Source organism: Aquarana catesbeiana, unplaced genomic scaffold, assembly GCF_042186555.1.
Source record: "Aquarana catesbeiana isolate 2022-GZ unplaced genomic scaffold, ASM4218655v1 unanchor226, whole genome shotgun sequence".
Lineage (NCBI taxonomy): Eukaryota > Metazoa > Chordata > Amphibia > Anura > Ranidae > Aquarana > Aquarana catesbeiana.
Window position 1 is genome coordinate 779,682 of NW_027362653.1, and position 27,503 is coordinate 807,184.

The window sequence follows — 27,503 nt, forward strand, 5'->3', positions numbered from 1 at the left end:
ATAAAAGCTAAAATATTAGTTGCAGAGAGATGAAAATAATTCCTTCTGGTTGTACACATGTTGGACTACCTGTACATGTAAATCTGTATTTGTAACACATTTAGAATCCCAGAGAAACACACACAACTGTTATATGGCGCCTGATTGCGACAGCTGAACAGTGATTGGTACTGTCTCAGTCGGATCCATCCCAGGGATCGGATTGTTTCTGCCGCTACCGACGGCTCCAGTAAGTGGCAGGAGGGGCACCCCTCCCGCCACCCATAAAAGTAATGTCACGGCATATCCGCCGCTGAGACCACTTTTATGTTAAACCGGACCGCCCGCCGTTTAAAAAAAATACCGGGGTTATGGCAGCTGGTGTCGGAAAACCTCTTCCCGACCCAGTGGTCAGATCTGTTGCAGGCCAGTTCAGAACACAGAACTGTCCTGTGGGTTGTAACGGGAACGCCCCCCCCCCCCCCCCCCCCCCAGGGTTGATTGCCCAAGGGCTAAAGCCCAGCCCACATCCATATTCCAATAAATTGAGGAGACTGGGATATGGACGGGGTGATTCCTACGAAGCCGATCCGTCTGACTGGAGAATTACAGGCTTTCCGACATGCTTCTGTCAAAGGACAAACATTGGTAAAATTCTATTTCAGTTTTTACCCCTTTTTATCTTCATAGTGAATAGCCAACTTTGTATGTCCTTGTGTCTTTTTGTGTTTTTTGTAATGCGTTTTCTGTGTATATATTTTATGCACTGCCCGCTTTCAGGATATTAAATTATAAAATTAACCACTTCCGGACCTCCCACTGTGTATATATACGTCGCCACAGATAGCTGCCATAACCCCGGTATTTTTTTTAAACGGTGGGTGGTCCACATTAACATAAAACTGGTCTCAGCGGCGGATTCGCCACAAGATCAAAAATTTTTTTTTTTAAAGGGACAGTGTAAAAATATAAAGTGAAATAATAATAAAAAAAATTAAAGCGCCCCGTCCCTCTGAGCTTGCGTACAGAAGCGACCGCATACGCAAGTCGTGTCCACATATGTAAACGATGTTCAAACCACACATGTGAGGTATCGCCACAATCGTTAGAGTGAGTGCACTAATTCTAGCCTAAGATCTCCTCTGTAACTCTAAACTGGTAACCTTTAGAAATGTTTAAACGTTGCCTATGGAAACTTAAGTACCAAAGTTTGTCACCGTTCCACGAGCGTGCCCAATTTTGAAGCATGACATGTTAGGTACAGGCAGTCCCCGAGTTACGAACATCCGACTTGCGAACGACTCCTACTTACGAACGGGAGGCATCTGCCGTTCTGCACACGCGTGGCCACTGTTTGCATCGGAAAACGACGTCTCTGCCATTCTGCGCATGCGCTCCCGACTTACAAACATTTACGACATAAGAACAAACCTACAGTCCCTAACCCGTTCGTAACTCAGGGACTGCCTGTATCTATTTACTCGGCATAACATCTTTCACAATCTAGAAAGAAATTGGGTTAACTTTACTGTTTTCTTATTTTTTAATTCAGAAAAGTGTATTTTTGTCCCAAAAAATTGTTGGACAAAGACCGCCGCGCAAATACGATGCTACATTAAGTATTGCAACAATCTCCATTTTACTCTCGAGGGCAGGGGTCTCAAACTGGTGGCCCTCCAGCTGTTGCGAAACTACAAGTCCCATGAGGCATTGCAAGGCTGACAGTTAAAAGCATGACTTCCACAGGCAGAGGCATGATGGGACGTCTTTGTGCTAAGCTAGGGCTCATATCTCTGGAGACATGCTGGATTGCAGTGTCTATGTGCTCGTTCTAAGTTAATTGCCAATCTGTATGTAATTGCACTGGCAGATTGGCAGATTGGCAGATTTCATGCAGATCCTAAACTAGCAGATCATTTTCTGTGCATGTGTGGGTGTGGGGATAGTGGGAAGAGTGATTAACACCGGGGTTCTAGCTTGAAGGATAGCTGAAGAAATCCTGGAAATGTGTGCTAATTGCTAGACTGCTCCCCAACCCTTAAGCCTCGTACACACGGTTCAATTGTTGGCAGGGGATTGTCTGTTGACAGACTGTTGTCCTAAAATTTTACCGTTAGTACGCTCCTTTTGACAATTGTTGTCCAACTTTCGACCAACAAATGTTGGATGGCAAGCTAGTAAATTTTCGGCGGACAACGGTTTGACGACGTAAGGTCAGTACACAAATCCGTCACATAAAAGTCGAAAGTACAAACACGCATGCTGGGAATCAATGCTCACCAAACATTAGCAGAAGGGGCCCAAAGGGTAGCGCTCAAGAGCTGAAATTCCTCGTAGTACGTCACTACGTTTGTGTTTATGGCACAACAATTGTGTACCGTTAGTATGGAAGACAAGAGCCTGGCACACGCCCTTTTGACAAAAATCAGACGCTCGGTTGGCCAACAATCATACCTTGTGTATGAGGCTTAAGAGTGCACCAGATTATATGTAAGATTTGTATCTGCCTGTGTGTTGTCAGCGAGTTGGATTGTAGTGTAGTCTCCCTCTAGTGGTGGCCAGAGGTGGTGCGGGCTGTGAAAGTGTATCACGGCCAGTCTTACTTGCTGAGAATAAGTCCTCCTCATTTCCTCATACCCCAGTCAAGGACCACGCCCCCCGGCTAGCTAGCTGCCACAGGGGCGTGCATTTCCATTACAATGTTATTTAACCACTTCCCGCCCGCCCTATTGCGGCTTGACGTCCGGGAAGTGGTTCCGTTATCCTGACTCATATCATGTCATATGACAGCTGAAAATTGGCCTGGGCGGGAAGGTGTCTAAGTGCCCGGTATTGAAGTGGTTAAGGGAATTTAACATTTTTAATATTTAACTTGGGGTATTTAAAAAATAAATCACTGATCCCGGGCCAATTGGATTTTTTTAAACTTTTTTTTTTTTTGCATTGGTAAATGTTCCCTGGGGCAGTGCCCACCCCTCATGGTATTATTTTACCCCTTTGCTTATTAGCCCAGAAAATGGGCATTTTTAATTTGACAGATTTGGCTCCCAGTTCGGTATCTAAACATGGAAGTTCACTGAACCCTGCTTGAACCAAACCCAGGGCAGTTTAGCTCATCACTAATGCTCACCCATTATGCCCTGCACAACCTTTCATCCCTGTCAGCAGACTCACACCAGCTAACAGTGGGGGGGGGGAGGTGGATAACCCCATCCCTCACTACAAGTGGGGGTCTGAAATCAGCCAATTATATAAAGGGGATGGATAACCCTGTAGGCAGTGAAAGGAATTCTGGTTCTGGACGGCCATCCTTCATTAATTTGGCAAGCCACTTGGACCCTCGGTACCAGGAGACACCCCAAAAATACAGGAAGCAAGCAAGATGTGTATTCATAGGGTCTCTGTCTTTAATGGGAGATCATCCAGCTTATATAGTATACAGATGAAAAGAGAAGGGAGGGGTTGTGTGGTCTTAGTGACAGGAAGAGAGAGACTTTGAAATACAGATACCAAAAAACAGTAAACTGGACACCTGGTCATTTAGTCATAAAATGAAGCCAATTGCCTAAGGATAAACAGGATATTCAAACTTGAAAGGGCTTGACCATAAATACACACTATAGGGTGTATGCTATTATACAGACATTCCTACATAATCATATACAACCTGAAACCAGAAGCAATGAGAGACTATACTGAATATAGCAGGCACAAATCAAATGATGGGAATTATTAAATTGGAGTCCTTATGATTCATTCATATTATTATGGGCAACTGCAGTGTTGGTTTTTGCCCGTTGTCCTGAAGGGAGAGCTGCGTCACCTCACCAGGTTGGCAGGAGCCCATTAAGGACTGAATGGTTCCCTATCATGGGCTCCAGGCAGCATCTTGGGAAGGCTGTTTTCTCCTATTGAATGCTAAAATGGGTCATTTATGTGCATCCACAGTGTGGGAGTGGGGTGGAGACAGAACCTTGCTTGTCAGGGATATAGTGATATAGTGCAAGGGAAAGGAACCAGATGAGGATGGGCCGTGCATGTTTCCCTAAAGAGCAGCACCATCAGTGAGTCCTCCAGAAACGACCCCTCTCGCTATGAAAGAGCTCCTCATACACCCAGCAACCTGTAATCCTTCCATCATATTGTCATTAGAAGTCCCTTATTGTCAGCCTGTGCCTCTCTGCCTGTACATGAATTATCTCAGACAGCACCCTTCCACTAAGTCATCTTCTTCTTTTGAACTTCACCATAAAGACCATAAAAGTTACGTACAACCATCAATGTGGTGTCATCTGCTCCAACTATTTGGTGTCGCTTCATAAGCCCCACCGCAAACCTGCTTCTTACTGTAAGAGGGGTCTGAGATAAACCTATAATGTGGGAGGAAGTTGATAATCCCTCGGTTTAAGGTTGGGTTTGAGATCAGCAAAAAATTGGGAAGGATGTAAATAACCCCGCCCCTTTACATTGAACACCAGAGCAAAATCATCAACAGTCATGTGGTGTCCATGATGTCTCCACTGCTAACAGTAATCTTTTGGCAGCAGCTTGGGCACCACCTTCAGTTGTTTGGTGGGGGGCAGATGGTGGAAAGAACCAACAACAGTCCCGCCCTCCTCCATCTTCAGTTTCTGCATTATAAGCCCCTACATCATAGCAACAGTGGTAGCTAAATTCACAGTAATGAGGACTGAAGAACCTCAAAACTGAGTACAAAAACACAGTGTCTCCTTTCTTTTGCTTAAGCTAGCAAGTGTGTGGCAAACTATGGGATTTACAGTAAATGTTATATCCCGAGGCTCCATTCACACTTGTACGACTCCAAAGTTGCACCGACTTTGAAGTGCAACTTTGGATCGGTGCAACTTGGATATGACTTTGTCTTTGACCAGCGATAATAGACAACTGTTGCATTGTATAACATTCAGGTACGACTTTCATGCAACTTTTGAGGGTTAACATTGAAGTCTATGGCCCTCAAGTTGCATGAAAGTCGGACCAAAGCAGTGCATGAACTACTTTGAAGTTGCTGCAACTTTAAGTCCCACATATATAAATAGTTATGATTGGAAAACATGGGGAATGACTCGTCATGCAACTTTGATGTCCAAAGTTGCATGACAAGTCTCACAAGTGTGAATGGAGCCTACGGGTTATACAGAAAACGGATTCATTCCATGGACCCACAACTGTTCTCAAAGCATACATACACAAGGTTCCAACACAGGGGCAATATGACTGCTGTGAACATATACTTTTATAGTAAGAGGGCGGGGTTATCTATTCTTTTACATAATTGGAGCTTGCAAATCAGCTGATCAGAGGCAAAGCAGTACATTCTCCACTATTTGTCTACAGATAAACCTGCATATGACCACATCAACGAAGATGGACAAACACCAGATTCTTGTGATTGAGAGCATATTAAACTTCACCCTGGAGATCATCTACCTGCTGACCGGAGAGGTGAGGAGGATTTTGGGAGGTCACATGACATCACTCTTATCTCTATTAATAAAACACAGACCTGACCAGAGAGTTGATGAGGATTCTGGGAGGTCACATGACATCACTCTTATCTCTATTAATAAAACACAGACCTGACCGGAGAGGTGAGGAGGTATCTGGGATTCTAACATGATATTCCTATTGGTTCCCTAATACAGAGATTTCCTCTTCTGAAGTCAGGTGACCATATGACCATCACAGTGCCTCCATGTGACTCCCTAAAACCTAAGAGACAAAACATGCAGAAGATTCTAGAAGTCACCAAGAAGATGATGGAGCTGCTGACAGGAGAGGTGAGCGGTGCTGGGAATTCTGGGACATTATCCAGTAACAGACAAGGGATGTGTCTGGATGGTGACTGTATCATTGTGTGTGTCAGGTTCCTATAAGGTGTCAGGATGTCACTGTCTATTTCTCCATGGAGGAGTGGGAGTATTTAGAAGGACACAAGGATCTCTACAAGGACGTCATGATGGACAATCAGCCGCCCCTCACATCACCGGGTAAGAGGAGACTTTATTGTAAAGGAGAGAGCAGTACGGAGGGTCCACCTAGATCCCCCATCATCTGATAAACACATAGAAACAATGTATTCAGTCAGTGTGTGTGTTTCCTACAGATGGATCCAGTAATGGGAACCCACCAGAGAGATGTCCCCGTCCTCTGTATTCCCGGGATTCCACACAGGAAGGTCACATCATCCCTCACCATCAGGTAGGTGGAGTTGAGGGTCTGGAACATAAAGTGATTGAACACTCTGACGTGTGGAGACGATGTGTGGACTCTACAAGGTGATATTTTCTATGTGATCTCACATCATAAATACTTCTATTTTACAGATGTTATTTTCTGACATTCTGTTGGTTTAGGGTGAAGATCTGATAGACATGAAAGTTGAGGGTGAAGTAGAAGAGACGTATGTGAGGGATTCCACACAGGAAGGTCACACCATCCCTCACCATCATCAGGTAGGTGGGATAGGGCGTCTAAACCTTGGACTAGTAGAGACGATGTGTGGATTTTGTATGTGATATCACAATTTTAAATCTTATATTTTTGGTTTAGGGTGAAGATCTGATAGCTATAAAAGTTGTGGTTAAAGAAGAAGAAGAAACTTATGTGAGGGATGATCAGCAGTCTATGGAGGAGGATGAAATGACGAGGACAGTCAAAGAGGAGGACATTCCTACAGAGATCAGCACAGGTGAGCCATACTATATTCTTCTGTTATCTCTGCTCTGTTACTGCACACTGATTGGTCCAGAGTAGGGCGGGAGATAAGTGATGTCATAGGTTGATAATAGTCACCTCCTTTTACTGATACCCATCCTGAACATTAGACATTCTTTCTCTCTGATAAACCCCCTGGGGTTCATCTAGCTGTATTAGGATTGTTAAGCCTCATACACACGATCGGATTTTCCAACCGGAATTGTGATGACAGGCTGTTGGTGCAAAATCCGATCGTTTGTGCGCTCCATAGGACAATTGTTGTCGGATTTTCCACGGGCAAATGTTGGATGGCAGGTTTTAAATTTTCCGTGGACAAATGTGTGTCAGCGGATTTTCCGAGCGTGTGTACACAAGTCCGTCGGAGAAAAGTCCAAAGTACAAACACGCATGCTCGGAAGCAAGGACGAGCCAGAAGCGGTCGGTCTTGTAAACTAGCGTTCGGAATGGAGAATTGACATTCGTGACGTGGAAAATTATGAAATCTCGAAATGCAGCGCACAATTCTCTTCTTCTTTAATGGGATAATAATGAAGCTGCTTTGCTGGTGATACTGATGGAGTTATTGCAAACAAATTTTCAAAGGCTTTTTTTTTCTAGTGATATCAATAATAATATTATTATGCTTCTTTTTTTATTTGGGCAAGTTACCACAACACCATTATCCGTAGTTTTTAAGTTCAAAGATACAACTATGTTGGTGTCCGGTGTTGATTTTACTTTGTATTTTTTTTAAATGTAACTGCCCACTCCCAAACTGTCATTTGAAGTAAAACACATAGCCAAGTACTATTCTCCTCAAATTTTTTATTGTGCATTAAGAAAAGAAAACAAATAAAATTAGACATGCTATCTGTCAATAGAACTTAACCAAAAAGTGCATTCTATGCATCCAAAAATATAGAAAATATACCAAATCAAATCATTATTATTCAACCAGAAAATAAAATAAAAGCCTCATGCATGTGTCCTGCTTCTTAATATAGGGGGTCAACAATGCCAAGAGTTGGTGAAAGCAGGGGTCCGTCATCTGGAGATAATTCCGAAAATCATCCGGATTATTCTCCTGGAGCTCCCGCAGCAAAGGCAAATGACATAATTGGTCACGATTAATAAAGCAACCAATTTTTGGTCCAAGAAATCCTCCTCCTCCTGTTCCTGGACTGGACTTGGGTCAAAGCAATAACTCCAAGGCCAATAATAAGTAACCCGTTATCTCCTCCGATTCCGCAACATGGCTGGCTGACGAACGGCCGTTCAGAAACAAACTAAAAAGCGCAAAATGAAAAGCGCGATTCAACACTCACTGAACTTCTACTAACATGAAATTAGCAGAAGGAGCCCAAAGGGTGGTGCCAAAGAGCTGAAAAACCATGTAGTACGTCAGTAAGTTTGTGTTTATTGGCCGACAGTTCCTTGCCGTTTGTATGAAAGACAAAATCCAGGCACACGCCTTCAAACAAAAGTCAGAGGTTTTGTCTGCGGAAAATTTGATCGTGTGTACGAGGCTTTAGAGTAGCACAAGTATGATAACATAGATTGTTCCTTTCTTAGGTTGCGCCCTCTTCTTTTAGCAAACTTATAATTATAGTAAAAGATAGGAAGAATAGGGCGCTTCTGCCTACTGGGTCTTGGAAGCGCTGGTCAGAATGAGGAATGTTCGCACAGCTGGGGATGGCCTTAGGGCATAGAGTAGAAGCAACTCTAACTTCAAGAGAAAAGGACAGAGAAAAGGCTCCTCTAAGTATAGAATGCAGTCAAGATGGCCACCGCTCTTCTGGGACCACGGTGGAACACCCTCACCGGAGGTGACGTCAGGAAAAGGACGGTGATGCATTTCAGAGCATGCGTACTAAGCTCCTTCTTCAAAAACCCTTTTGTGTTTTGAAGAATGAGCTTAGTTCGCATGCTCCAAAACGTTTCACCGCTCTTTCCTGACGTCACTTCTGGCACGTGCGTTCCACCGTTGTCCCCGGAAGAGGGGGCGGCAGCCATCTTGACTGGGCTATCCTACCCACCCTTGAGCTGCTGGATGGCACAGGGCATAGGGAGATGGAAGACAGTGACAGAGGCCGCCAGGAACATACTGATAATGAGCCTATTTTATGCTTAATAAAACTGCTGGCCTTCTGCACTTGGAGGCACCTTCTCTTTCCATTTCTTTTTTTTAGACTTATAACTATAGAAGTCATGTGCACTGACAAAAAATGTGTTTATTTTCGTTTTTTTGCTTTTTTCGGAAATTAGAAAATTAGAAAATTCAGAATTCTAAAAATTGGAAATTAACGAATTTGTAAAAATGTGTTAAAGAACTAATTCGGAACTAAACGATTTGCATGTGTCTAATAGCAGTTGATTAGGGACAAGTTAGCTTGTGTTCAGACCAAACCTTGAACGTTCAGGGTGAATGCCCAAAAATGTACCTGTTTGGCTACTATACATAACAGCTTCTTGTCATCAATGTTTGTTAAAGGAGCCAGTGGGTGCAATCCTTAACAACCAGTGGTGGCGCCGTAAGCAAAGGTGTGGGATAGCTACAAAAGAAAATGGCATGGGGTTCCTCCATAATTCATACCCGGCCCTTTAGGTCTGCTATGAATTTTAGGTGGGGCCCCATGCAAAAAACAAAAAATAGCATGGGGCTCCCCCAAATTCCAGTGGTTTCATTAGGATCTCAGTGACATCATTAAGTGAATATGGTTCTATGTAAAGATGATCAATGATGTCACCCAGGAGACCGTGCCCCATTTTATCAGATGTTGTCCACCGGAGCTGTCAGAAGTTCCCCATAAACGTTTACTGTACAAAATAATGGACCATAGGGTGAGTACATGGATTGCAAATTGGCTACAAGGGCGTGTTCAGAGGGTGGTGATAAATGGGGAGTACTCAGAATGGTCAGGGGTGGGTAGTGGGGTCCCCCAGGGTTCTGTGCTGGGACCAATCCTATTTATTTGCAATCTATACACTGGGGGGAGAACCTCTGGGGGAATCTAGGATGGAAAAGGACCTGGAGGTCCTAGTAGATGATAGGCTCAGCAATGGCATGCAACGCCAAGCTGCTGCTATCAAAGCAAACAGAATATTGGCATGCATTAAAAAGGGGATTAATTCCAGAGATAAAACGATAATTCTCCCGCTCTACAAGACTCTGGTCCGGCCGCACCTGTAGTATGCTGTCCAGTTCTGGGCACCAGTCCTCAGGAAGGATGTACTGGAAATGGAGCGAGTACAAAGAAGGGCAACAAAACTAATAAAGGGTCTGGAGGATCTTAGTTATGAACTGAACTTATTCTCTCTGGAGAAGAGACGCTTGAGAGGGGATATGATTTCAATATACAAATACCGTACTGGTGACCCCACAATAGGGATAAAACTTTTTAGTGGAAAGGAGTTTAACAAGACACGTGGCCACTCATTAAAATGAGAAGAAAAGAGGTTTAACCTTAAACTGTGTAGAGGGTACTTTACTGTTAGACCCTTTTCACACTGAGGCGCTTTTCAGGCACTTTCACGCTAAAAAAAGCACCTGAAAAGCTCATGAAAACCTATTTTCATTAAAATCAATGAATGCTTTCACACTGGGGCAGTGCGCTGGCAGGGTGGTGAAAAAACACCCCTCTCCATTGAAATGAATGGAAAAGTGCCTGAAAAGCTCTTCAAAAATGCTCAGTGTTTTTACTGGCAGTTTACAAGCACCTCAGTGTGAAAGGGGCCTAAGAGCGGCAAGGTTGTGGAATTCCCTTCCACAGGCGGTGGTCTCAGCGGGGAGCATCGATAGTTTCAAGAAACCTATTAGATAAGCACCTGAACGACCACAACATACAGGGATGTAGAATGGAATACTGATACAGTTGCAATAAAAAGTATGTGAACCCTTTTGGAATGATATGGATTTCTGCACAAATTAGTCATAAAATGTGATCTGATCTTCATCTAAGTCACAACAATGTAGTATGTGAACCCTTGGATTTAATAACTGGTTGAACCTCCTTTGGCAGCAATAACTTCAACCAAACGTTTCCTGTAGTTGCAGATCAGACGTGCACAACGGTCAGGAGTAATTCTTTACCATTCCTCTTTACAGAACTGTTTCAGCAATATTCTTGGGATGGCTGGTGTGAATCGCTTTGTTGAGGTCATACCACAGCATCTCAATCGGGTTGAGGTCAGGACTCTGACTGGGCCACTCCAGAAGGCGTATTTTCTTCTGTTTAAGCCATTCTGTTGTTGATTTACTTCTATGCTTTGGGTCGTTGTCCTGTTGCAACACCCATCTTCTGTTGAGCTTCAGCTGGTGGACAGATGGCCTTAAGTTCTCCTGCAAAATGTCTTGATAAACTTGGGAATTAATTTTTCCTTCGATGATAGCAATCCGTCCAGGCTCTGACACAGGAAAGCAGCCCCAAACCATGATGCCCCCACCACCATACTTCACAGTTGGGATGAGGTTTTGATGTTGATGTGCTGTGCCTCTTTTTCTCCACACAGTGTTGTGTGTTTCTTCCAAACAACTCAACTTTGGTTTCATCTGTCCACAGAACATTTTGCCAGTACTGCTGTGGAACATCCAGGTGCTCTTGTGCAAACTGTAAACGTGCAGCAATGTTTTTTTTGGACAGCAGTGGCTTCCTCTGTGGTATCCTCCCATGAAATCCATTCTTGTTTAGTGTTTTATGTATTGTAGATTCGCTAACAGGGATGTTCGCATATGCCAGAGACTTTTGTAAGTCTTTAGCTGACACTCTAGGATTCTTCTTCACCTCATTGAGCAGTCTGCGCTGTGCTCTTGCAGTCATCTTTACAGGACGCCCACTCCTAGGGAGAGTAGCAGCAGTGCTGAACTTTCTCCATTCATAGACAATTTGTCTTACTGTGGACTGATGAACAGCAAAGCTTTTGGAGATACTTTTTAGAACCCTTTCCAGCTTTATGCAAGTCAACAATTCTTAATCGTAGGTCTTCTGAGAGCTCTTTTGTGCGAGGCATCATTCACATCAGGCAATGCTTCTTGTGAAAAGCAAACCCAGAACTGGTGTGTGTTTTTTATAGGGCAGGGTAGCTGTAACCAACACCTCCAATCTCATCTCATTGATTAGACTCCAGTTGGCTGACACCTCACTCCAATTAGCTCTTGGAGATCTCATTAGTCTAGGGGTTCACATACTTTTTCCACCTGCACTGTGAATGTTTACATGGTGTGTTCAATAAAAACATGGTAACATTTAATTCTTTGTGTGTTATTAGTTTAAGCAGACTGTGATTGTCTATTGTTGTGACTTATGCCGCGTACACACGGTCGGACTTTTCGGCTACAAAAGTCCGACAGCCTGTCCGACAGACTTTCAACGGACTTGCGGCAGACTTTCTTACGAACGGACTTGCCTACACACGACCACACAAAAGTCCGACGGATTCGTACGTGATGACGTACACCAGACTAAAATAAGGAAGTTGATAGCCAGTAGCCAATAGCTGCCCTAGCGTGGGTTTTTGCCCGTCGGACTAGCACACAGACGAGCAGATTTCTGGGTCCGGCGTAGTTACAATGTAAAGATTTGAAGCATGTTTCAAATCTAAAGTCCGGATTTGCGGCTGGAAAAGTCCTCTGAAGGTCCGGGGAAGCCCACACACGATCGGATTGTCAGCCAGCTTTAGTCCCTCGGACTTTTGTAGACGAAAAGTCTGACCGTGTGTACGCGGCATTAGATGAAGATCAGATCTCATTTTATAACCAATTTGTGCAGAAATCCATATCATTCCAAAATGGTTCACATACTTTTTATTGCAACTGTATATAATCACACACATAGGTTGGACTTGTGTCTTTTTTGACCTCACCTACTATGTAACTATGTAAGTGGATAAATAGTCATGGGGTGAGATCGGATTCTGCGGGTAATTTTCTTTCGGCAGGTGTTGGGCTTTGTGATTGATGTGGATCTATATTGCTGGATGATATGATGGATGTACTTGGTGGGACATTTTTTTTAAATTAAGGAACTTGATAAAAATTGTGTATTTTTTTTATAGCACTACTATCGATCATGTTTTTTTATATTTTTCCAGGACACGCCATGGAGAAACCCTCAAAGGATCATCTGACTTTATCTCCAAGTTATAAAATGAAAGATGAGGACATCACAAGAGATTGTGCAGGAGAAAAGACAATGAGCTCAGCTATGGATGGTGGACTTCACAGTGTGGATAGACCATCAAATCCCTCTGACTCTGAGCAACGTCGTACTGTGAGGGATGGTGCCGGAATTCAGGGGAAAGAGAAATTTTCCTGTCTTGAATGCGGGGAAACTTTTAGCTCTGAATTAAGTCTGACTGTACATCAGAGATCTCACACGGGTGAGAAGCTTCATTCCTGCTCTGAGTGCTGGAAATGTTTTACACGGAAATCAGAACTTATAAGACATCAGAGATCTCACACAGGAGAGAAGCCGTATTCTTGTCCAGAGTGCGGAAACTGTTATGCGCGGAAATCAGACCTTGCGATACATCAAAGAACTCACACAGGCGAGAAGCCGTATTCCTGTCGTGAGTGCGGGAAATGTTTTACGCAGAAAGCCCATCTTACCACACATCAGAGGTCTCACACGGTGGAGAAACCATATGCCTGTGAGTGCGGGAAAAGTTTTTTACAGAAATCGGACCTTGCTGTGCATCAGAGATTGCACACGGGTGAGAAGCCGTATCCCTGCCCTGAGTGCGGGAAATGTTTTCCGTGGAAATCGGACCTTGTTACACATCAAAGGACCCACACAGGAGAGAAGCCGTATTCCTGTCCTGAGTGTGAAAAATCATTTTCACAGAAGTCAAGTCTTACTAGACATCAGGCATGCCACTCACAGGAGAAGCCATATTCCTGCCCTGAGTGTGGGAAATGTTTTACACGGAAGGCCTATCTTAGTGAACATCAAAGAACCCACAAAGAAGATTATTTCCTTCTCACTATAGTATAGACTAATCCTAATAATCCAGTATCTCTCATGTGGTCAGCCTATAGCAGTTAACTGTGGCCCCAGACAGAAAAAAAAATGAATGTCTTTGTGTTTGCGTTGTGCTTGGGAGAGATCTGTTGAAATGTTGTGTATGGAAGATTTTATATACTGCATTGCCATTATATAAATAGGGTTGGATATGACATACAGTATGGAATTTATTTTTTGTACTAAGGTTTTCACTCCTGAACGATGGAATGAAAGAGTCATACTAAGTACAACGCGTTAATGTTCCTCTAATAAATGCGATGATGCGTCTTTTTATTTGTAGACCAACCTGCATTAACCAAGCCCAAGATATTAAATGGTTTTAAGCTTCAAGAAGAACTATGTAAATCGATAAACTCTTAGCATTTTTATCAAATAAAGATCATTTAGGTAGAAAAATGTAATGCATTAATCGTGATGACATCACTCCAATTAAAAAAAAATAGCAGCTTCTGTCGACCTTAGGAGGAGGTGTAAAATCAGGGGCACGTCACTTCCTGCCTCACTCTACAGGTATGAGAAACTACAGTTCCCATCATTCAATGAGAACTGTAGTGAATTGGCATGAATGTGGGCGAGTACATTGAGCATATAATTATTGCACTGAATGAGCTAATGTACCTATCCATATACTCTAAAACAGTGGTCTCCAAACTGTGGCCCTTTGATTGCTTTTATCTGGCTCTTGTATCCACAGATACCAATGATGGGGCACCATTCCTCTTACAGACACCAATGATGGGGCACCATTCCTCCCGCAGACACCAATGATAGGCACCATTCCTCCCTCAGACACCAATGATGGGGCACCATTCCTCTTACAGACACCAATGATGGGTCACCACTCCTCCCACAGACACCAATGATAGGCACCATTCCTCCCTCAGACACCAATGATGGGGCACCACTCCTCCCACAGACACCAATGATAGGCACCATTCCTCCCTCAGACACCAATGATGGGGCACCACTCCTCCCACAGACACCAATGATAGGCACCATTCCTCCCTCAGACACCAATGATGGGGCACCACTCCTCCCACAGACACCAATGATGGGCACCATTCCTCCCTCAGACACCAATGATGGGGCAACATTTCTCCCGCAGACACCAATGATGGGGCAACATTTCTCCCGCAGACACCAATGATGAGGCACCATTCCTCTCACGGACATCAATGATGGTGCACCATTCCTCTCACAGACACCAATGATGGGGCACCATTCCTCCCACAGACACCAATGACGGAGCACCATTTCTCTCACAGACACCAATGATGGGGCACCATTCCTCTCACAGACATCAATGATGGGGCACCATTCCTCCCACAGACACCAATGATGGGGCAGCATTTCTCCCGCAGACACCAATGATGGGGCACCATTCCTCTCATGGACACCACTCCTCCCTCAGACACCAATGATGGGGCACCACTCCTCCCACAGACACCAATGATAGGCACCATTCCTCCCTCAGACACCAATGATGGGGCACCACTCCTCCCACAGACACCAATGATGGGCACCATTCCTCCCTCAGACACCAATGATGGGGCAACATTTCTCCCGCAGACACCAATGATGGGGCAACATTTCTCCCGCAGACACCAATGATGAGGCACCATTCCTCTCACGGACATCAATGATGGTGCACCATTCCTCTCACAGACACCAATGATGGGGCACCATTCCTCCCACAGACACCAATGATGGGGCAGCATTTCTCCCGCAGACACCAATGATGGGGCACCATTCCTCTCATGGACACCACTCCTCCCACAGACACCAATGATGGGGCAGCAAACCTCCCGAAGACACGAATGATGGGGCACCATTCCTCTCACAGACACCAATGATGGGGCACCATTCCTCCCACAGACACCAATGATGGGGCACCATTCCTCCCACAGACACCAATGATGGGGCACTATTCCTCCCACAGACACCAATGATAGGGCACCATTCCTCCCACAGACACCAATGATGGGGCACCATTCCTCCCGCAGACACCAATGATGGGGCAGCATTTCTCCCGTAGACACCAATGATGGGGCACCATTCCTCTCATGGACACCTCTCCTCCCACAGACACCAATGATGGGGCAGCAAACCTCCCGCAGACACGAATGATGGGGCACCATTCCTCTCACAGACACCAATGATGGGGCACCATTCCTCTCACAGACACCAATGATGGGGCTCCATTCCTCCCACTGACATCAATGATGGGGCACCATTCCTCTCACACACACCAATGATGGGGCATGATTCCTCCCACAGACACCAATGATGGGGTGCCATTCCTCCCACAGACACCAATGATGGGGCACCATTCCTGCCACAGACACCAATGATGGGGCACCACTTCCCCCACAGACACCAATGATGGGGCTCCATTCCTCCCACAGACACCAATGATGGGGCACTATTCCTCTCACAGACAACAATGATGGGGCTCCATTCCTTATACATACACCAATGATGGGGCACCGTTCCTCACGTAGACACCAATGATGGGGCACCATTACTCCCACAGACACCAATGATGGAGCACCATTTTTATCTTGAATACCAACAATTGGGCATCATTTCTCTCACTGATACCAACAATAGCGCACTATTCCTTTCAATGAAATCAATGATGTGACACCATTCTTCCCACAAACACCAATGATGGGGCACGATTCCTCCCACTGATACCAACAATAGTGCAATATTCCTTCCACTAAAACCAATGATGGAGCGCTGTTTACTCTCACTGTATCAGGGCTGGGCTCAGCCCTTCCTTCTCGCTCAGCTGTTGGCTAATTGCCAGCTCCTATCTCTCCACAGGTACCCAGCTGTTGATGATATCCTGCTTGTCAGTCCTGCCTACTTAAGCCGTCCAGCCCAGGGGATCTCTGCCTTTGCCTTAGTCAACATCACAGAGACGCTCTCCTGCATTCCTGTTAAAAGACTTGCTTGGCTGACATCCCTTCTGGCTCCAGATCCTGCTTGCTGGATTTTCCAAGTCCCTGGAGAGCCACCACACAGATGTCTGTCGTGTGCTTCAGAAACTAAGAGAGAACAATCTCTATTGTAAATTGGAGAAGTGCAAGTTCCATAGTGAACAGGTTAAATGCCATTGTCATTTCCACTGCTGGTTTTTCGATGGACCCAGAGAAACTTTCTGCAGTCCTACAGTGGCCCTGACCCGTGGGTTTACATCCTCTGCAGCATTTCTTGGGCTTTGCCAACTATTATCGGAAGTTTATTCGTAACTTCTCATCTCTGGTCAAGCCCCTGACTGATATGACCAGTAGGACGGTAACCCACAGAGTTTGTCTCCGGAGTCCATTAAGGCCTTTGAGAGTCTCAAGGCTGCCTTTGTTTCTGCTCCTGTGTTTGCTCATCCTGATCCTGTGTTACCTTTTATCCTTGAGGTTGATGCTTCTGAGACTGGAGTTTGCGTCCTTCTCTCTCAATGTCCTACCTCTGAGAGCGCTATGCATCCTTGTGGCTACTTTTCCAAGAAATTGTCACCTGCGGAGTGCTAAACGCCTCTCTCCCAGAAGGGCACGATGGGCTCTTTTCTTGTCAAGTTTCAATTACATTGTCTCATTCTTACCCGGTACTAAGAATGTAAGGGCTGACGTCTTGTCATAACAATTTTCCTTCACTTCCAAGTTGGAGTCAGTTCCTGTTCCTGTGATTCCTCCTGATCGTATTCTGGCTACAGTTCACACCAGTCTCACTTCTCCTTTGGGTGACAAAATTCTTGCTGCTCAGGTCGATGCTCCTCCTGAGAAACCTTGTGACCACTGCTTTATCCCAGAGAGTCTCTGTACTGCCATGCTCCAGACTTACTATTCTCCCAAGGCTGCTGGCCTCCCTGGGAAGAATCAACTCTTTTGGGCCATTTCCCTACAATTCTGGTGGCCTAGTCTACGTGCTGATGTGACCGCCTTCATAGCTGCCTGTTCCGTGTGTGCTCAGAGTAAGACTCCACAACCTCTTCCAGTGGGCCTCCTACAACTCATACCCAATGGAGAGAGGCCCTGAAACCCACCTGTCTATGGATTTTATTGTGCTAGTTACCCAACTCTCAGGGCAACACAGTTATCCTTATGGTGGTTGACCGGTTCTCAAAAATGTCTCATTGTATTCCACTTAAGAAGTTGCCCACTTCTAAAGGAACTGGCTTCCATTTTTGCTCGGAAGATCTTTCGCTTACATGGGCTACCCAATGTGATTGTCTCAGACAGGGGTAGAGTCGAGGGGCGTTTCTGCTCTCTCCCAGGGGATTTTCGTTATACTACCTTACCTACAGCTTTTGTCTCGGACTACAACAGTCTGATTTGGACTGCTATCTGTGGACCATACTTGGGGTACAATCAAGCCCCCGTCTTCGCTACCTTGATGTGTAGGATCTTCTTGTTCATACCAATGCTATATAGCTACATTTTGTCTTTTAGATAACAACAAAAACCTGGGGAATGCCCAGGAAAAAACTCCAAGCCTACTTCTATTTTGTCTTTTACCCTATTTTGTCTTTTACCCTGTTTGGTATCCCCTGTTTGAGACTGCCACACTTGGACGCCTACTATTGCTTTGCCCACAGCTGACTCTCATCTATCCTCGTGCTCTGATTCGCTCTTATCACGAGTCATCTGTTCCAGTATTGGAAATTTCCATTTTTGACTATCTGTTGATTGGTGTTGACTCCTCTGTAAGATAGTGAGACCTTTTCTATTTCTTGCAATCAATGAACCCCGAGTGTGTCCTGAAGAAGTTTTGACAACAAAACGCGTAGATGCATTAGGGCTCACATCATGTATATTTTATATATATATATGATTCTTATATGTCTTTTTCATGTCCTTTTTGGATTATATATATATAATGTGTATGTGTGTATGTGTATATATATATATATATATATATATATATATATATATATATATATATATATATATATATATTCCACTAAAAGCTAGTATTTTTTTATATCTCTTTTGTTTGCTGTGCCCTCAAAGTCCGACCTGGGGTTACCTTTTTTGGAACCCCTTTTCTTTTGTGTTTTCTCAATGATTTAAGGATGAGGCAATTGGAGTGTTCTTTTTCCCTTATTTTAAATTAAGTGTCAATTGCTCTTATTCTGCTGGCACCTAAATTCTGGTCTAGTGAGCTGGAAAATATTTGTGCAGGGTGAAGCAGCATTCATGACAGTGCAGTGTGAGTTGACACTTCAATCATCACATCTTAGTGGCAGCTTGGTGGGATTGATATTGGTGAAAGTGGCCAGGGTCTGACACAGTGTTTGTCACGCAGTTTACATTAACATTCGCAATTTGAAGATTTTTTTGGACGCGTATGCTAAACAATATGTGGATCAAACCCAAGCAGTGTCTCTGATCACTATTTGTCAGCTTTCATTATGTTTTCTTTTTAATTCAAAGACACTGTAGATCAGCCTTTCTCATCCTTTTCAACACAGAGGAACCCTTGAAATAGTTCTCTGGTCTCGGGGAACCCCTGCTAAAAAGTAGAAATCTACTCATGATACATTAGTGTGATGGTCAGTGGGAAGAATGCTCCTTACACTTGTGGTCATCGGGAAGAATTACCTCCTTACAGATAGCTCAAAAGATCAATGGTGTGAGTGGGAACTTATCTGAGAGGCAGAAATTGCCCAATGCTGGAGGAACCCTGGTTGAGAATCACTGCTGTAGATGTATGTGCCCCCCCATTTTATTGTGAGGGGGTTTGCTTATCCAAAAAAAATGATTTGCCATTTAAGGCCTGCAGGCCATAGCTGAAAGGCCACCAGTGCATCATTATTGTCACGGGCGTTTCTTTGGGCTGCAGTTTTTCTGAGATCCACTAGGTGGTGATCTCACTTATACTGAGAAAGGTAGGCTCTATGGAATACAGACAGGAAGTGATGTCAGGTACAGACAGGAAGTTCCGGGTGAAAGGTGAGTCAGGCGGAAGTAGAGAGAAGACATTGCTGGAAGAGGCAGTAGAGGAGGTAATAAGATCTTATTTTCTATTTACACCCAGTAACCCCCCCGTCATGTCCGTCCTCTTCCTCCATAGTCACTGTGATGTCTTTTATCTCCAGCAGATGATGATACACACATATATAGTGTGGAAACCTAGATTAACCCCTTCAGGGGAAGAACATTTCTCCACTTACAGGGCCGGAACATTCTCCTCATTTTATTAATATTATTTTACAGGATTTATATAGTGCCAACAGTTTGCGCAGCGCTTTACGACATGAGGGCAGACAGTACAGTTACAATACAATTCAATACAGGAGGAATCAGAGGACTCTGCTCGTTAGAGCTTACAATCTTGGAATTTTAGAGATTATGGAGTGCAAGGCTCGGTCCGAATACAAGTCCAGACTGAACTTTTGCTGTATGGGCATTCCACTATTACACGACAGCTTCCCCCTGTCAATGGTTGTACTATTCGGATGGGGGGGGGGGTTGGGCTGGGGTAGTATCCCTGTCATTCCTGATTGTTTAAGGATGTTTCCTTGATTTTAGACTAAAATCCTAGTAATATGTTTCTCTAAACACACTGACAATAAATAGAGAAGCAATGACCATACATGGCCTACAAAGGGCAATTATTACACTACACACTCAGCGAATGGGCAATCATTACAATATGCAGCCAACACAATGATGGAGTGCAGGGGTCAGGAGTATGGAGCATAGAGCCCCTTACATTGCTGGTAAATAGGAAAAAATACATTCTCCAGCCTGCCACGAAGAATATGTTCCATCATTGGTGTCAGAAGGAGGAAAATACTGAAGGTTTTGAGGGAAGTAGAGGAGCTTAGGGGTCTCTGAGGGGGTACTGAGTCTGAACGACTTGGGTGCCCCTGGGAGGGTAGTGGGGTTCAAGGTTTTTGAGTGGGTAGCGTTTCTGAAGGACTCTGGGCCCTTGATAAGGTTAGTGGACAGCAAGGCTCTGAGGGAAAAGGAGGTTGTAGGACTCAGGGGGACTCTAAGGTAGAGAGAGGGGCTCTTTGTCCATAATGGTCCTCCCATCTGCATTTCATTTACACAACTTCTTCCAGGAAATTAAGGCAACCTTCACCTTCTTACCATCTCACTGATCAAATAAAATTTTCCAGGATACCAAGTTGAATGAAGAAGGGCCGTCCTTCACCCCTCGGTAGACACTAGTTCTTGGAGGAGGTCTGTTTGTGCAGCATCACTTAACGGGTGGTCGGGGGCTCAGTGATGTGCATCTGGGGGAGCCAGACTAATACCTTCCCATGATACAGGCTCTGGCAGTGCCCGGTGTTGAAATTCAGAACACTGGAAACCAACTGATACTTCATACAATGTCCTGGATACTAAAATATACTTGGCAACCAAGAGAACAAACCCCTCCTCCTACCCACACTGGGCCACCATTGGAGAACAGACTTTTCTTTCAGCTCTCTCAGCTCAGCTCACAGCTCTCTACTACACCAGCAGTGTCCTCCTCCTGCTATCCAATCCAATCCCTTCTCTTACTGCAGAGAGTGACAGTGACATCACTCCTGTCAGTCAGCAGGCTGCCGGAGATTAGAATTTTCCTGATTAGCTGGAAAATCTGTCCAAAATCAGTAAGTTTCCCTTCCTGGACATCATAATGGCCCGATGTTGACCTCACAGCACTGCCTCAACTGATAATAATAATAATAAAACAAATCAAAACCAGTTCAGAAACGAAACAAACCCAACAGAGAACAGGGGATTTCTGATCTGGCAGGAAAAGAGGGTTCATGAATATGTAGCAAAAACAATTCAGACTAAATGTGTTCCCATGGGGGCAGTAGTTCTAAAATGTACAGCAACCCATCTATTACCCCCTTCACATCCACATCCTATTATTGTGTGACCAACACCATCTAAATAATTCCTGCTTTTATTTCCCAAAGTTATCCGTCTACAAGGAGACCTGTATAGATCAAATGACGGCACCAATGAGGATGGAGGAGGACCGGAGTCACATGACTGAGAAGATACTAAACCTCACCCTGGAGATCATCTACCTGCTGACCGGAGAGGTGAGGAGGATTCTGGGAGGTCACATGACATCACTCTTATCTCTATTAATAAAACACAGACCTGACCGGAGAGGTGAGGAGGATTCTGGGATTCTAACATGATCTTCTTATTGGTTTTCCAATACAGAGATTTCCTCTTGTGAAGTCAGGTGCTCATATGACCATCACAGTGCCTCCATGTGACTCCCTCAAACCTGAGAGACACAACATGGAGAAGATTCTACAAGTGACCAAGAAGATGATGGAGCTGGTGACAGGAGAGGTGAGCGGTGCTGGGAATTCTGGGACATTATCCAGTAACAGACAAGGGATATGTCTGGATGGTGACTGTATCATTGTGTGTGTCAGGTTCCTATAAGGTGTCAGGATGTCACTGTCTATTTCTCCATGGAGGAGTGGGAGTATTTAGAAGGACACAAGGATCTCTACAAGGACGTCATGATGGACAATCAGCCGCCCCTCACATCACCGGGTAAGAGGAGACTTTATTGTAAAGGGGAGAGCAGTACGGAGGGTCCACCTAGATCCCCCATCATCTGATAAACACATAGAAACAATGTATTCAGTCAGTGTGTGTGTTTCCTACAGATGGATCCAGTAGTAGGAACCCACCAGTGAGATGTCCCCGTCCTCTGTATTCCTGGGATTCCACACAGGAAGATCACACCATCCCTCACCATCATCAGGTAAATGAGGAACAATCACTGATAGTATCATTAGGATCTGTACATTATCTGCATTGATGTCATTTTTATTATATATTCAGAGTGGAAACCGTACATGTGGAGATCGTAAAGTTAAGGTTAAAGAAGAGATAAAAGAGGAGGATGATGAGGATGGGGTGATGGAGGAGTCACAGCTTCTAAAAGTACACAAAGATCTGTACCAGGACACCATGGTGGAGTCATCCAGTAACAGAAACCCACCAGAGAGATGTCCCCGTCCCCTGTATTCCGGGGATTCCACACAGGAAGATCACACCATCCCTCACTGTTACAAGGTTTGTGGGATGGAGCATGTAGATGTGATATCACAATACTAAAGCTTATTTTTTACACATGCTCTTTTCTCTAATTTTCTTGATTTAGAGCAGAGATCCAATTGATATAGAATTTGAAGTTAAATCAGAAGAAGAAGAGACGTATGTGAGTGATGATCAGGAGTCTATAGAGGAGGATGGAATAATCAGGCTAATTATAGAGGACACTCCTACAGAGTTCAGCACAGGTGGGTCATTAACACTAAATATATTCCTGCACCCATTCTGCTCACTGATTGGTCCAGAGTAGGGTAAGGACTGGGTGATATCAGCCTGTAATACCCTGGTCACTTTCCTGAGCTGTGTTCCCCATCCTGTATTCCTGTAATTCTCTCGGATAATCTTCCTTCTCTGTTCTGCAGACACAATTTATATATCTAGACTGCATTTATGGAGATTCTGGGGTTCAGCTGGCAGCAGAATGTTGATTTTCAACATAGGCATAACTCAACCTAGCCACCTGGGACATGTGTCTTGGTTCTTCTGCCCATGCCCGGGTCTAGTAAGACCTCAGACAGAACAATTCTCCCAGGGTTACTTGCTCTGTTATCTGCTGGCTGTGCCGGGTGGAGGGATATGTCTGTATAGTCTCAGACCCAAGTCACTGAGTGCAGTCTCAGGAGATGGGAGGCAGCGGTGTGGGATCTCTGCAACTTGTCTCATGTAAACATTTAGGCTTCCACTGATTACTGAATACCAATATTATGAATCCTGACTATTACACTATATCAATTGTATTGCACATTACATAATCCTGACCCCTGCACTATATATGCTGTTCTACATTACTGTACATATTTCTGATAGTATATAGTCCTAACTCTTGTATTCTGTACAATACATTACATAAGCCCGACTTCTGCAAAAGACAGTTCTCGTTGTTTCCTCACTCTCTGACTAAGGTCCATGAATAAAGAAATGAACTGGTAGGAGATCAGAGGACCCATTTACTAGTTACCTTGAGGGTGTAATTATAAGATCCTCAGAGACAAAGCTGTCTGATGTGGGTGGAGTCCTGGTTTAGGGGAACCAATCTGCTCATGTCTAGTAATAATCTTTTTATTTCTATTTTAGTAGATGGACGGGAGATGAGGAAAACCTCAGAGGATTGTCTCACTTTGTCTCCAGACTGTAAAGTAGAAGATGAGGACATCACACAGTATAGTCCAGGAGAAAAACCCGTCCTTCCAACAGATAAGAGGGTTTCCTGTCCTGAGTGCGGGAAGTGTTTTTCACAGAAGTCCAATCTTTACAGACATCAGAGGTCTCACTTGGGTGAGAAGCCGTATTCCTGTCCTGAGTGCGGAAAATGTTTTTTCCATAAATCCCAACTTGTGTCACATCAGAGATCTCACACAGGGCAGGAGCTGCATTCTTGTCCTGAGTGTGGGAAAAGTTTTTCACAGAAGTCCAATCTTTACAGACATCAAAGGTCTCATTCGGGTAAAAAGCCACATTCCTGTCCTGAGTGTGGGAAATATTTTTTCCATAAATCTAAACTTGTGTCACATCAGAGATCTCACACAAGTGTAAATCTGTATTCCTGTCCTGAGTGCGGGAAATGCTGTTTAAAAAATTCAGAACTTGTCAGACATCAGAGATCTCACACGGGGGAGAAGCCATTTTCCTGTCCTGAGTGCGGTAAATGTTTTTCAGACAAGTCCAATCTTTACAGACATCAAAGAGCTCACACGGGGGAGAAGCCGTATTCTTGTTCTGAGTGTGGGAAATGTTTTTCCCAAAAAGCAGATCTTGTAACGCATGAAAGATTTCACACAGGGGAGAAGCCCCATTCCTGTTCTGAGTGCAAGAAATGTTTTGTACTAAAATCAGAACTTCTCCTACATCAAAGGTCTCACACAGGGGAAAAGCCATATTCCTGTCCTGAGTGCGGAAAATGTTTTTCAGATAGGTCACATTTTTACAGACATCAGAAATTGCACACAGGTGAGAAGTCCTATTTCTGTTCTGAGTGTGGGAAATGTTTTGTACAAAGATCTAAGCTGGTCACACACCAGAGATCTCACACAGGGGAGAAGCCATACGCCTGTTCTGAGTGCGGGAAATGTTTTTCACAGAAGTCCAGTCTTAACACGCATCAGAGATCTCACACAGGTGAGAAGCCGTATTCCTGTCCTGAGTGCGGGAAATGTTATTCAAAGAAGTCCAATCTTTACAAACATCAGAGATTTCACACGGAGATAAAGCCGTATTCCTGTCCTGTGTGTGGGAAAGGTTTTTTATTGAAGTCCAGTCTTAATCGACATCAGAGATCACACACGGTGGGGAGCTAATTTTCTGTCCTGAGTGAGGGAATTGTTCGTCACTGAAGTCCTGTCTTCCTGTACATCAGGGATCCCACACAACCCTCGAGGTGTATTCGTGACTTGAGTGCAGAAAATGTCTTCTATATGAATGTTGCTGGACATCACAGCTCTCATGTGGGGAAGAAGCACACCCTGATATACACCTCAGATATACTCCATGGCTGATCTTCATCATGTAAGAAACAGTTCATAAGGAGATCAGAGATCACCAAAGACATGGATGAAGTGTTGTACCGTGTTGGCCATTGATAGCAGGAGAAAAATAAAAATGGAGTCATTACCTTTTGTTGGCTGAATACATTTTGTGATGTAACGCTTCACAAATACTTGGTGGTCTGTTTTTTTTTAAATTCGTTCATCGAATGTAACAAGCATTTAACCAGCCATGACGAATACTGGCTGTATGTTATGTCATACAGTAATTTCCTATGATCATTGGCTCTATCTAGTGGTCATAATGCTGTATTGCAGTACTCCTGATGATTGAGGTATTTCAGAAAACACACCGCACCGTGGCCTCTAAATGGAGCTAAAATACAGCCAGAATTTGTAACAGTTGGGCAAATGCTTGTCACATTAATCCAACACATTTTTTGAGCGGACCATTTAGTTTCCTTCGTCAGACATGGTTTCATACTAAAAACTGAGATCATTCTCATGCACTTATGCTTACAGTTGAGCATAAGTCAACAGTATTAAAACAATCATTGATTTAAAATACCACATTTGACCTTTAGATGGTGCTATGTATTATAGACATTTGTACCATCTAGTGCAGGGGTGTCAAACTCAATTTCATCGAGGGCCGCATCAGCATTATGATTGTCCTCAAAAGGGCCGGTTGTATCTGTAAGATTAGATGTCCAGCGCATCTCCTCCTCTTACATTAGATGTCAAGAGCCACCCCACCATCAGAAGTCGAGTCCCCTACTCTCCCTAACATCACAGTGCACCCCCTTTCCTTATGCTGCTGCTGGGAAGAGGCTGGATGCATTGCTTGAAAGCAGAAAGTAGGGGTCTGGAGGAGGACCAGAGGAGGGCTGGAGCTCTCCTGCAGCTGCAGGAGAGGAGTGAGGGCCACATGAAATGGCCTGGAGGGCCGGATTCGGCCCTCGGGCCTTGTGTTTGACACCTGTGATCTAGTGGCTAAATATAATATTTTACATTATGCAATAAATTAATATCAAAAATTTGACCGGCACATCAAATAGCCTAATAACATTCATTTTTTACCCACATTTAGAGGGAAGGGATGTACATGCACTTTCGTTGAATGAATTGCTAGGCAAATTTGGTATGAATAGACCCCTAAATATCAGGAGACATTTATATAAAGATGGGAAGTGGGTAGCAGATACATTAATAGACCTCCTAGCAATGTTATTACCAGGCTGCAGCTAGGGGGAGCTCTAATGTTTACAGTGTAATCACAGCAGAGTGATCCCATCTAGCTCACATTAACCCTTTCACTGCCCGAGTTGGTTTTTGTTTTATTTTTGCACACATGGTAAAATGCAGATTTTGGGCCCGAAGATTAGGTAAAACCCCCAAACCTATATTTTCTGACAGCAGAGGCCCTGTAGAATAAAATGGTGGTAATTGTTAAGGTTCCTTATACACAAATCTTACTTTAATATCTGGGTTTATTTTCTACTTTTCCCCCATTTTCTCTGTTGTGATCTTTTCTACAATACTTTGTTATAATAATGTGACACGTTGTGTATTGTACTGTACACAAATGAATAACTACTCCGCCTCCATATTCCAGACCAAGTCATTTTCCTGACCAAATTGGATTTCTACCTTTTACTATTTCCTGATTTTTTTTTACTGCAATCTTGTTAAAAGATAAAATTATAATAAAAAATGTATTGAAAGAAAAAAATGGTGTGTGCCGGATCAATGACAAGACATTTAGGTATCCAAAAATGACTCATAGGTGACACTATAAAAGCCTTTACAGGTCATCACTTTAGATCGAGGTTCCTCAACCTTGGAGGAACCCTTGGCAAAAAGTTTGAGATCTTGGGGAACCCCTAAAATAATGTTCAGATCTACAGCTCACAGAACATTGGTGTGATCAGCGATACAACAGTTGATATAACAAATATTTTAAGAAATAACATTAAATAATAGAATATATATTAAAACGTACCTATTTCATGTGAAACTTATGCTGGCTTTTTTCTGCACAGATGCTCAATTCTGGGCTGAACTTGAGATAAGCAATGTACAGAGGGTCAGGAGGGCACATTATGTGCGGGGGGGCAGCAGTAGGACATATTAACATGAGGGGCAGCAGGATACATTAACATGGGGACAGCGGGCCACATTAACATGGAGGGGGAGCAGGACTCACTATCATG

The 27,503-nt window shown here is 44.0% G+C and overlaps 1 protein-coding gene across 1 annotated transcript in view; it reads left to right on the forward strand.

Moving 5' to 3' along the window:
• Window positions 1-27,022, forward strand: part of LOC141121628 (uncharacterized) — a 114,066-nt gene extending 87,044 nt beyond the window's left edge. The window contains exons 10-24 of the mRNA XM_073611278.1: window positions 5,338-5,445; window positions 5,646-5,780; window positions 5,867-5,990; window positions 6,107-6,201; window positions 6,357-6,455; window positions 6,553-6,691; window positions 12,787-13,685; window positions 19,648-19,725; window positions 21,643-21,771; window positions 21,899-22,033; window positions 22,120-22,243; window positions 22,360-22,457; window positions 22,538-22,771; window positions 22,860-22,998; window positions 23,885-27,022. Of these exons, the coding sequence (XP_073467379.1) occupies window positions 5,338-5,445; window positions 5,646-5,780; window positions 5,867-5,990; window positions 6,107-6,201; window positions 6,357-6,455; window positions 6,553-6,691; window positions 12,787-13,685; window positions 19,648-19,725; window positions 21,643-21,771; window positions 21,899-22,033; window positions 22,120-22,243; window positions 22,360-22,457; window positions 22,538-22,771; window positions 22,860-22,998; window positions 23,885-25,104 (3,756 nt within the window). The 3' untranslated portion in view covers window positions 25,105-27,022. The remainder of the gene's footprint in view (window positions 1-5,337; window positions 5,446-5,645; window positions 5,781-5,866; window positions 5,991-6,106; window positions 6,202-6,356; window positions 6,456-6,552; window positions 6,692-12,786; window positions 13,686-19,647; window positions 19,726-21,642; window positions 21,772-21,898; window positions 22,034-22,119; window positions 22,244-22,359; window positions 22,458-22,537; window positions 22,772-22,859; window positions 22,999-23,884) is intronic.
• The last annotated feature ends 481 nt before the right edge of the window (window positions 27,023-27,503 follow it).